General features: G+C 46.8%; 1 protein-coding gene across 1 annotated transcript in view; it reads right to left on the reverse strand.

Annotated features, from left to right (window-relative positions):
- Positions 1-3173: 3173 nt before the first annotated feature.
- Positions 3174-12374, reverse strand: part of LOC134463921 (mucin-2) — a 14775-nt gene continuing 5574 nt past the window's right edge. The window contains exons 3-5 of the mRNA XM_063217264.1: positions 8043-8175; positions 7623-7790; positions 3174-7267 (exon numbers count right to left, since the gene is read on the reverse strand). Coding sequence (XP_063073334.1) covers positions 5604-7267; positions 7623-7790; positions 8043-8175 — 1965 coding nt within the window. The 3' untranslated portion in view covers positions 3174-5603. The remainder of the gene's footprint in view (positions 7268-7622; positions 7791-8042; positions 8176-12374) is intronic.

Consider the following 12374-nt stretch of genomic DNA (forward strand, 5'->3'; position numbering starts at 1 on the left):
TAAGACCTACCCTACCCTAAGTGCTCAAGATTACATCATGTGCTTCTGAGCGTCTCCAATGGGGTTTTTATCAGGACTGCGGCAAACACTTTAAAGCACTCAGGTGTTGTGGAGTGATTGAGTGATCGCATTCCTTTCATGTTTCCCTCTCTGAACTGAGAGAGGGGAAGCCGTCCGGGTCAATATTTCTCCGAGGAAAGTTAACCAATAGCCCGACGCTTACCCATGCGCTGCATTCCATGCAGTCTTAACAGTGACATTTACACACAACATAGGCATACAATGCACAAAAGGGCTCTCATTATTACACTTAAGTATATGGAACTGGGTTCCATATCATAGTGTACATATGGCTTGAGAGAAGTACAAAGAAAACAAAAAAGGGATCCTAGTATACGTTAGTTTATTGAACTGGGTTGCATAGTGTACATATGTCTTGAGAGAAGTACAAAGAAGGGGAAAAAACGAGACAAAAAGGGGATCTTAGTATACTTTAGTTTATTGAACTGGGTTGCATATGTACATATGACTTGAGAGAAGTACAAAGAAAATAAAACTTGACAAAAAGGGGATCTTATTATACTTTAGTTTATTGAACTGGGTTGCATATCATAGTGTACATATGACTTGAAAGAAGTACAAAGGTGAAAAAAAACGAGACAAAAAAGGCCTTAGCTGTTGCGTTACAGCATAACAGCATTCTGTGTTGATGATCAGAAAGCCAACGAAAACACAACTTTGGTAAACAGAGATCACCGTTCTTCCATGAAAATGTAACCAAATGTCGGCATTTTTTTCTCTTTGGGGGAGGTGTTCCGATATAAACTGTATCTGCCAATCAAGACAGGACATTTTAATTAAGGGCTAAGGGAATTTTGCAGTTCCTATCATAGGGAACAACATACAGTAACCATATAATCTTAAAATTATAATATTTTTCTTAAAACAGACCTCATTGGCATCTGTGGAATGAGTAGACAGAAAGACAACAAAGCAAAGAGCAAACATAGATTGTCAGAGAGCAGATTATCTTTGACCAGCCGACCCGTAGCTGTCCCAGTTCTAGTGTGGATCTGTGTGAAGGGACCAGTAATAAGTGTGTAGAGAAAAATCTGGTATGCTGCCCCACCCCCTTTGCCAGTGCAGAGTCTGAGTAGGTGCATTATAGTTTAGTCCCTGTGTGTGTGTGTGTGTGTGTGTGTGTGTGTGTGTGTGTGTGTGTGTGTGTGTGTGTGTGTGTCTAGTTAGATACTTCATGAGAAACTGTAGTCTTGCTACAGAACCGGAGTCTTCATATTAGTCCCTGTGTATGTGTCTAGGTAGTTAGATACTTCATGAGAAACTGTAGTCTTGCTACAGAACCGGAGTCTTCATATTAATCCCTATGTCTAGTTATAGATACTTCATGAGAAACTGTAGTCTTGCTACAGAGCCGGAGTCTTCATATAAACACATAAACAGTGAACAAACAAACAATTAACGAAACACAACACTGTGTATCGATCACACATACGTATCACACAAATCATACACTCTACACACCAACTGCAAAGTGCAGCTGCACAACACACACACACACTATGCTTTCGAACATTCTCGCTCACACCCTCGCTCTGACTTACACACGCGCGTGCACACGCGCGCACACACGCACGCACACACGCACACACACACACACACACACACACACACACACACACACACACACACACACACACACACACACACACACACACACACACACACACACACACACACACGCACAGGGACATTTGAGCGACAGATCTGCACATGAGAACAGTGGTGAATGTGGACAGCAAACCAGAATTTTTGCATACAGGAGGAGAAACCTCCCCTTTCAGTGCTGTGGCAAAGAATAAAAATAAACGACCTCTGACACACGGACAAAACAAGAAACAGAGTAGAACAGAACTTGCTCTACCACCAGACACTGAAGGCCAAACAGACTGCACTCTGTCCAGTACAACTGGCCCGTTTCCTGGTTGGTTGTTATGGCTGGGTTCCACTGACCACTCCGCGCTACAGAGAGAGAGAGCCAGCCGGACATTTTCCCCCCTCTTTCCCTACACTGCTCCTCCATCTCTCTCTCTCTCTTTCTCTCTAAAGCTCCTTCTCTCTAGCCATTCCTCCCTCTTTTCCCTCCCCTGGCATGTGGTGCAGTGAGTCTAGCACTCATTTCCCTCTCTTGAACTGCTCCCTCGTTCTGTCTCTCTCTCTCTCTGACTGGCTACCTTTCTTTCTAGCCATTCCCCTCCCCCCCTTTCCCCAACCCTTACTTTCCCAGGTCTGGCGTCGTGCAGCCAGTGTTGCCAGATTTGGGCAGTTTCCCGCCCAATTGGGCTGCTTAGGATGGCCGTCTGCGGGTAAAAATGGCACTTTGCAGAAAAAAACGCCCAATTTTTGGCCATAGAAATCAATAGAATTGAGTGGGATTTAGTGCTTCCAGGCGGAAGCATTTTTTGGGCTGGAAATCATCTGCCTCATCTGGCAACCCTGCGTGCAGCACAGTGCTTGTGCCTGGCCACAGGAGTAGTAAAAGTCTCGATTGCAGTGCCTCTGTGGTTTTGGGGTGGGCGGATTCGACGCGAGCTGCTGAGAACTTAAAAATACTCTAAGTCTTAGCTATCCACACCGCTAGCTAGGAGGCTGTATACACACACACACACGGCATACAGAGTTGGGCTGTTGTTTTGTACACACATGCAGCTGCTGTGTAGTGTGTGTGTGTGTGTGTGTGTGTGTGTGTGTGTGTGTGTGTGTGTGTGTGTGAGAGAGAGAGAGAGAGAGAGAGAGAGAGAGAGAGAGAGAGAGAGAGAGAGAGAGAGAGACTAGATAGGGCAGCTGGACTAGAGTATATACAGTAAAATGTGAGAAACCTCTCCACAGTTGGTCTAAGAGCGAGAGAGAGAAATTAAGAAACAGCTACCACATGAGGAATGATTGTGTGCGCTGCACTGTGCAAAGGTCAAATGTCACTGACTCCTGGCTGTTTGGCCTGCTTTAACAAACCTGTCCCTTTGGTCTTTGTCCCAGTTGTATGACAACAGAATCCAGACAAGTAGGTAGGGTCATCCCTATGTTCCCCGGGTCCTATGTTCTCCGGGAAGGGCACAATTTGAAAACTCGGAAACATTGCATTACTGACAGGTTTTGGGAAGGGTTAAATACAATGCGGGGAACTTAGGACCCCTTTTTCAAAATGTACAACTCAGAAACACTGCATTACTGACAGGTGAGGTTTAGGAATGGTTTTGGGAAGGGCACAATTTGAAAACTCGGTTAGATAAAATGCAGGGAACATGGAACCCTTTTTTTGGAAAAAAGAGTCCTAAGCTCCCCTGTCCCATACAAAGACCGGGGAACATAGAACCCAGGGAACATAGGTACGCTCCCCAAGTAAGCAGTGGCTTTTGCTAGCTGTTATGAGTACAAGGCCTGACCTTATCCCCTTAATGCATGTCGTACCTCCTGTGGCACGCCGTAATAGACATTGAAAGTTGACTACTATGGTACTACACTACTATGACCGTGCACGGGGCCTTTAGTAATACATTACGACTTGGTCATTGCCATAATGGTAACAGCTAATTCATAATGCTGTCTTAAGGGGTTAAAATATCTCTTAAGTAATCAGTTTTCACGTTTTGTATCTTCCCTCTCAAAGTGTCCCAGGTAGCATAGATGACTGGTAGTGTTTCAGTATTTGTTTGTAGTGCTAGCCAAAACTTATAACATGTGTACTGTACAACATTACATAACATTGCTCTCTTACTCGACTGGCCGATCAAACAAAAAATCAAATGAAAATCAAAATCAAGGCTGGCTATCCATAACATCAATTAAATACATAATCCCAAATCACACTGAAGACTCACATATGGTGGTGTAATGCCCATTGAAAATGTCCTTCTCTGTCAAAAAAACCCCAAGACTCCCAAAGACATGTGCTGGATCAATGCTAGGCTAGCTAAGGTTTGGGATAGCAATAGCGTGTCACCACCCAGCGCTGTTCACAGTCGCGAGGAAGGAAACAGAAAAAAAGTTTACACAAAGGATTGTAATTTTAAAGTTGGTGCTCATGAGATCTTGGTGCCATTTTGGATCCAAAGAGTGCCAGACATCTTGGCTCCAGGCAGATGAGTTTCCAAAAAATAATAGGCGTAATTCAGGCCCAGATGTTCAAAGCGCCAAGAAGACACATAAAGATTATAAATATCCAATGGGGAGAAGAGGAAGAGCAGATCCTGTGCGATAGAGGTGCAGGAACAGCTGTGGCCTTTTTGTTAGGGGCTTGGTCAGGGGGGCAAGGGCTATTCAGACATACCGCTATTCAGACATCAAACATATCGTAGGGTTAGGGTCAGGTCCAGGGTTAGGGTTAGGGTAACTGTTTGCACTCTCCCTAAACTGATAAGACCTGAGCAACGTAGCACAAGCCACAGATTTGGCAGATTTTGGTGCCGGTGTGCGGGATCAGCATGGGGCTCGATTAACTGGGGATGACGTGACCAACACCTGTTTAAAACCAGCACAACTACATTTACCCATTCGAGCCTCACGGTGCATGTCACCCCTAACATGAAACAACATTAGGCTCGAATCGGACCACAACTGCGTAAGGTAAATGTAGTTGCGCTGGATATCATCCCCAGTTAATCGAACTCCCACGTTGATCTCGCACACCGGTATTCAGACAATATACATCAATGTCTGAATAGCGGCATGTCTGAATAGCGCTGCGTAACCGCTTGGTCATTGGAATCATAAGGACACAGGTTCAATGTCATGTACCAGAGTGGAAAAAATGTAGCCTAGGTGGTAGGTATCTCAAAGAATGGCTGTCTTCTTTTGGTTGTTGGTTGTCTCTCGGCTCCCTCAACCTTGAGCTTTAACACAGACATTATCTAACCTCAAGTTGTTCCAGTGACTATCCCTGTATCCAGTTCAACACAAGTAAGGCACTCTGGATAAAATGTTAACTGTGTAAAAAAAACAGTAGGGTCAAGTAGTGCCATCTAATAAAGCATGAAAAATATCTACTCAGCGGTTCTCAAGAGTTCACAATGAGAGGGCACCTGGCGTCTCTCTCTCTCCAGTGGTGGTGTCAAAAAACAATCACATCTTCCCCAATGACTGCACACTGATTGTCATCCTAACGTCCGAAAGGCACTTACTGCTCTCAAGAGTCTTAAAGGCCCCTCTCTATCCAGATTGCTGTCTGTTGTTTGTTCTGTTGCATTCGCCTCAAAGTGACTTAAAACCGGTTATACTCCTTTATTTTTGAATATTCTCCTTCTTCACCATTCAAAGTTAAATTACTATCAAACACCAAACATCAAAGGAGTGAGACCTTCTGATTTTTTCTTAGACATTTCCTGAACACTGCATTCATCTCTTCCGATTGCTGTCAATCCCACGCTGTGTTCAGACAGACATATGCGTGTGCGTGCGTGTGTGTGCATCACAGCAATGACATGTCCACGTTGTCATTGAACAGGCCAATTTGTTGCTCTGATTCCCATACTAAATTTCCAACACACAGCTTAATAAGGTGTGTGTGTGTTTGTGCATCTCTGAGTGTGTCACAGCAAAGACATGTCCTTGGTGTCCTTCAGCAGACCCAGCTTACGGAGCGCTTCCCGCCTGGACTCGTCTGTGGCACCGCGGCCCGAAAACTGCACAGTGATGCCTTGCGATCGGAACGAGGGCTTGCCCGGTTTGCTACTGATGCTGCTGCGGCGTGGCTCAGGTTCTGGTGGTGGTGACGATGGCAGCCTAGTGGTGCGGTGGGGATTCGCCGGCTTGGGAGCAGTCGGTGGAAGAGTCGCCGACTTTGTGCCTCGTGTACCTCCTGCTATCATACCTGGCATTGGTACCACCACCGGTGTCCGACTGCCAAAGCTGTTGCCCCGGGTCACCTGGACATCAGGCCTGGGCGCTGGTGCTTCAAGCTGAGCCGGTGGGTCCACCACCTTGGGAAGTGCTGTTGCTGGTAGGGTGGGTGTGATCACTTTGCTCTTGCAGCCATAATGGCCGATGCTGTTGGATGTGGCGGTTGGCACAGTAGGGGTTGGAGTAGGGGCATTCGGGATCTCTCCCCTGATCGTAGATGGTGGAGATGGGGTGTGTGTGCGGGGTGTGTGCACTGAACCATCAGGAACATCTGCTCGAGCCAGGGCAGAGGCTGGGATGATGGTCTTGGTCCTACCGCCGTAGTAGGTGCTGTTGGTTTCGAAGGCTGGAGCGTCGGCCTTGGGTGGTGGAGGTGTTGTTCTAGCTGAAGGAGGAGGGGAGTTGGAGGCTGCTGGGATCACTGTGATGGTCTTCCCACCAAAGCTGTTGAAGTCCCTGGAGACCACATCCGCACTCGGTGGAACGATGAAGGATGCGGGGACATCAGGAGTTGTCGAAGTCATCGGTGATGGCGTGACCACTGTTGACTTCCCACCAAACCGGTTAAAGTCGGTGTGGATTTCAGCCTTGAGTGTGGGGCTAGGAGAGGAGGATGACGAGGATGAAGATGAGGATGAGGTGCTTGTTGTCCCAATTGGGGTTGGAGTTGGAGACTTGGGTTTTGCCAAAGGTAGATCAGGTTCATTGGTGGCTTCCACAGTGGGGGTGATGGACTTAGCTCTGGTCCTCACCAGGCCCAGCTTGGACAACGCCTCCATGTGGGACTTCTCAGGAGCCGAGTCCCGGAAAGAGACACTTCTCGTGGGCAGGTTCCTCCTGCAGGGTGGCTCCCCACCCTCCATGGGGTGTGGTGCTCCAGCGCCCAGATTCGCCAGCGCTTGCGCCCGACGTTCTTGCGCCGCATTCACAGCTGCCACGGCAACCATGTGATGGTTCACGTTGATGGTGGGCTTGGTGGAAGTGGGTGGCCCTTGTTTGCCTGGCTGCTCAGCAACAGGGGAGGGAGGGCTCATAACTCGGGTCGTTGTCTCCAGGCTCCGTCGGCGTTTCGCCAGCATGGAGGGCAGCAGGACCTGGTTCTCGCCCTGGTTCTCGGCCAGTTTCTGGGCGATTACCACCGGTGTCGGGACGGAACCTGGCGGGGGCTGGTAGCCTCCTCCACCACCAGGAGCACCTCCACCAACGCTGCCCCCATCTTGCCCCTGGGCGGAGGGCATGCTGCTGCTGCTGGCTTGGGGGAGATGTTGGTACTCGGAGGGGAAGTTCTCCAGGTGGTCCCGCTTGGCCTTCATCTCAAAGTGAGTCTCGGGGGCCACTGCAAGGCTTTGGAAATCTGATCAAAAGAGATTTCACAACAAAAGGCGTGTTGGTAATGTGTTATCATTACATTGTGTGTTGTTTAAGACAATGTTATTATTACTCAAAAAAGTTATGTTTACATATTTTAACTAATCCACTTTCATCTGAAATGTAATGATGCCTAATAAAATTTAAACTCCATTTAAACATGGAATAATGCAAATAGTTAACCTACCATAATACAAATTAAGGCAGGTAAACTAGTAGAGTCATCAGTGGAAAAAACCCTGGCATTCATACTAGCCTACTTAAAACAATAATGCTGCGTCATTTTAGCACAAGTTAAGTCTTTGTTCACCATGACAATACAGTAACAGCTGAAGAACTACCTGGCATGGTGGCTGGAAACACCATGTGGTCAGATGGAGGAGGGTGAACCAGGTCGATGATGTCGTTATCCCGAGGGCTGTGCAGATGCGGAGGGACAGGTGTGGATGCCTGGATGGGACTCTGTGGGGCGGACACAGGTGAGAGTCCCTCCACAGGTGTGTTGCTACCTGAGGATGAAGAAGTAGGTTAAAGCCTGCACATCCAAAAGCACCTGAGCTGGGAGCGGCACAACAAAATGACAAGATAAAACAAGGAAAAAAGCCTGCTTCAACCGGGATTTTTCTGCTCCATTCTTTTTGCACGTTTCGGGTGAAAACCTTTGTTCAGACGTCAAAGAAGGGTTTTCACCCAAAACGTTATGCAACAAAAAAAGTAGGGAGCAGAAAAATCCTGGTTGAAGTGGACTTTTTTTTGGCTACCTGAGGATGACACCGCCCCATCCACCTGGTCCAGGTTGTCCTGGAAACCATCTTCCAGGGAGTCGATGGTCTCCTCGAAGAACAGCAGGCACTCCTTCTCCTCCAGACTCAGGTGCTTCAGGGCGTCATCATCCTGGGGAGGGACGGAGGAACAAAAAGACATGGGTTAAAGGGGCACAAGGTAGGATGATGTCGTCTGTGCGGTGCTCGTGGCATGCCTGTCTCAAAATCTACACCATAATGAAAAAATGCTGTTCAAATAAACTTGCTGTGAGAATGTTTTTCATCGTGGGATGCCAGCAGTTGATACATATCTGAATACGATATGCAAAGCGATTTTTCGTATGAAAAGTGTTTCCCACAACACTCCTTCGGAGCGCTCTGTCAAAAAGTTGCATTTGGGATTTTCTGACAGTGGACCGTGGAAGTGGTTGCGAGAGCCATCGTTCACTTACTAATGATTCACATAACCATCGGCCGACTCGGGACAGTGATTAATTAAACTTTTAATCCTACCTGGAGCCCCTTTAACATTTCAAGATTTTTGTTCTACTCTTTTTTCAGCAGGTGCAGCTTTTCAGGGTGCTATAGGTCTTCAATTGTCAGATGAAGAGTGCAACACTGCTACTCTACTACTAGATTAACATTTCAAGATAACATTTGCTGGAGCGCAATTGTAAAACCTTTATAATTGAATTCAAATTGACTCATTGGGTCAATATCTGAAGTGTCTGTGTTTTTTAATTGATTTTGAAATAAGACCTGAATGCTTTTCAGACCAATTTTAGACTTTTGATTGACCAATGCTAACTAAAGACAGACTGCGCGCTCCTCCAAACAGACTCTATCCACTTAGACACGTTTTCGAGTGAATCCATTTAAGTTTTTTGCGTCCACATGGCACCAGCGTTTTGGGTACCCTAAAGCAATATTTTCAGTCCTCTGGACGAGTAGAACAAATTTATTTAGGCTGCTCCTCCAAATATACTCAGTGCAGTTACTGTACGGACAGACAGTAGATGTTAAAAGAGCTAAAACGCTGCAGAGTCTCGCCTGCAAAGCACAGATTATGGGTGTCGAACGCGCCAAACGATTCAACCTGAAGCATTCGATAAGGGAGAGTGACCAACCGAAGCTTGCGTTTAGAAAAATCAAAACATTCAATTGGCTGCCCACAACAAGCTCATCACATATGAGCACATATTTCACTGAAGTTCAACTTCTCTTTTAACGCTTTTGATGCCCTCTGCGCTAGAAACACTTTTGCAGCTTTTGGCGCTTTAGATGGTACTGCTGCTTTCTCTTCCATAGAAAGTAAGTTACTTTCGCCGCTTTCCACGCCTTCAACGACAGTTGTCTGTCCGTACGGTTACCATCCAGTCCCCGGGGGAGGGCAGAGTGAATACAGAGGCACCTTTCACCCTCTTACAAGTTGATGAGCCACTGAAACAATTTAGTAAACATTTTTACAAGGTTGAAAAAATTACCAAGGATTGCTTGGTGTGTGTGTGTGTGTGTGTGTGTGTGTGTGTGTGTGTGTGTGTGTGTGTGTGTGTGTGTGTGTGTGTGCGCGCATGCGTGTGTGCGAGCGAGCGCTATAAACTAAAGCATGTCTGAGTATGAGTTTGTGTATTTGTCTATGTCAGCCTGTGTGTGAGTGTGTAAGACAGCTTTTGGCAGTAGGAGTATTTTTAGTGAATGTGTGTCTGTATGTACTCCTGTTTGTCTATGCTAACGTGTGTGTTTGTGTGTGCGTGTGTGTGTGTGTGTGTGTGTGTGTGTGTGTGTGTGTGTGTGTGTGTGTGTGTGTGTGTGTGTGTGTGTGTGTGTGTGTGTGTGTGTGTGTGTGTGTGTGTGTGTGTGTGTGTGTGTGTGTGTGTGTGTGTGTGTGTGTGTGTGTGCGTGCATGCGTGTATACACACACACACACACGTGCACTGCCTATACTGTATGCACTGCGAAACACTGGTCTGCCTGTTCCCGGTCAGGTCACCCCACCCTCTGCCCACAGCTGTCAGCAAAAAAGCCCTGCGGACGGAGAGGAACCTGGAAGCTCTCTTGGGGAGGAGGGGAGGGGGATCTCAGACCAGGTCTTAGCCCAGGAAGAGTCTCTGTTACCTGGCTTCAGGTTTCAGCACAGCCCCCCCCTTTACCCCACCACCAGGACCGGATTAAGATGGCCTGGGGCCCCTGGGCTATATTTTGCTATGGGGCCCCCAGAAGGCAAATTTCGCCAAAAAAATGTACGTAGACAGTGTCATAATCACAATCTAAGAATGTAAGATAACATGTCTACCAACTCTATTCTACACGATTGATTATTTTTTTCGAATGAGGACATTTTGCATCTTGTCACATTTCTGCGATTTTTTACTTTTGGGCAATCGGGGGCCCCCTGGCAGGTTGGGCCCCTAGGCTGCAGCCATATCTAGCCTGTGCGTTAATCTGGACATGCCCACCACCAACCTCCTGCACACTACCGTATGCAGAGCTCCAGAAGGTGAAACAGACAGAGCTTTGTTGTGGATGGATGGCATGCCCAGATAATTAGGATGGCGATTGAGGACCGGTCCGGAGAGAAGAGACTGGCTCATTCATGGCTGCTGATGTGTGTATAGGGTTGCCAGATGAGGCTGATGATTTCCAGCCCAAAACATGCTCAAACTCCACCTGGAAGCACTAAATACTGCCTGATTCTATTGATTTCTATGTCCAAAAATTAAGCGTTTTTTTCCTGCAAAATGCTATTTTTACCCGCAGACGGGCATCCTAAGCAGCCCAATTGGGTGGGAAACAGCCCAATCTGGCAACACAGTGTGTGTATAGCCTGCTCTGATATAATCTTCTTCTGCCATGCTTGCTGCATGCATGGGGCCTGCCTGGTTCTGCTAATATGGTGTATTCTTCTAGCGCAAGTGGGACCATTCATTCGAGGGGTACCCCATCAGAGGAAAGGACGATAACATGCGCAGACAGACACACGCACTAACGCACGCACGCAGGCGCGCAGGCACGCACGCATGCACGCACCACACACACACACACACAGAACAGCACAGTCTGTTCAGTGGCCAGGACAATGTACTGTACACACACAAATGCACAGACTGACACACATGCATACTGTACAGACACACACACATTCATTGTGGCTGCCCCATCACAGAACAGGATAACGTGTGCACCAGTGCGCACGCTCACATACACACACTAAATGAATCAGCACAATGTTGTTCAGTGGTGTGTAGATAAAATGTTACTGTCGACATTGTTCATCAGAGAGGCGTCTATTGTTGACATTGAAACATCTAGATTGATAGATTGGCAAGAAACCGTATTGGCCTCAACAACATGAAATCACAGCATCTACTGGAGACCAACACAAGACCATCTTACAACAAAAAATGAGGCTGTGTTTCACAGCTCAGTCTCACATTACCTAGAGAATGTTTTCTTTAGGGACGGAAGGGACAAACAGGTTTGTTTGAATGGCAAAGTGTAGTGGGACAAGCAACCAGGGAACAGGTGAGGACTGAGGAGAATAAGAAAGAGAAAGAAAAGAGAGAGAGAGAGAGAGAGAGAGAGAGAGAGAGAGAGAGAGAGAGAGAGAGAGAGAGAGAGAGAGAGAGAGAACAGGAAAGAATGGAGAGATGAGCCACCCTCTTCTCAGACAACGACCATTTCCCAATGTCAAGTGTTGTAACCTTGGTAGTGCGTGAAACGCCTAGTGATTGGATACTCCTCAGACTTCACCAAAGACTATCCAATCAATGGGCATTTCCCGCACTACCAAGGCTAGAACACTTGACATTGGGAAATGGTGCCTGTGACCAGATGCAAGGGATTAGAGGAGAGGGGAGTCAGGTGTGTTTCAGAAATAATGACAGACAGACGGACGGAGTGTGAGAAAGAGAAAAACGTGAAGATACAGTAGTTAATTGTCTTCATAATTAGTTGATCTCTTTCTCTCTGAGAAATCGATAGCGCTGGTGACACAGAGAGAGAAGTGCTGGTATTCATTAGTTACATAAAAGTCCACTCTGTAATATTTTTAGTAGTTTATTTCCAGAATTCATGCTTCTCATTCACAAATGTTGTCATGAATACTTGCCACCACTATCAGTAAGTATTCATTCTGACTGGGGAAATTGCACCTTTCACACCTTTTTTAATTTGCAGACAACATCCTAAGCAGCCCAACTGGGCGGGAAACTGCCCAATCAGGCAACACTGATCGTGACTTTGCCAGACTTCCCCTGTTCATCTTCTTTGTCCTTGTCCCCATTTATGTCACGGTCACGGATGCCTTGGCAATGGTAATAAGGCCAAAAT

This window comes from Engraulis encrasicolus, chromosome 15 (genome assembly GCF_034702125.1).
Source record: "Engraulis encrasicolus isolate BLACKSEA-1 chromosome 15, IST_EnEncr_1.0, whole genome shotgun sequence".
NCBI classification, from domain to species: Eukaryota; Metazoa; Chordata; class Actinopteri; order Clupeiformes; family Engraulidae; genus Engraulis; species Engraulis encrasicolus.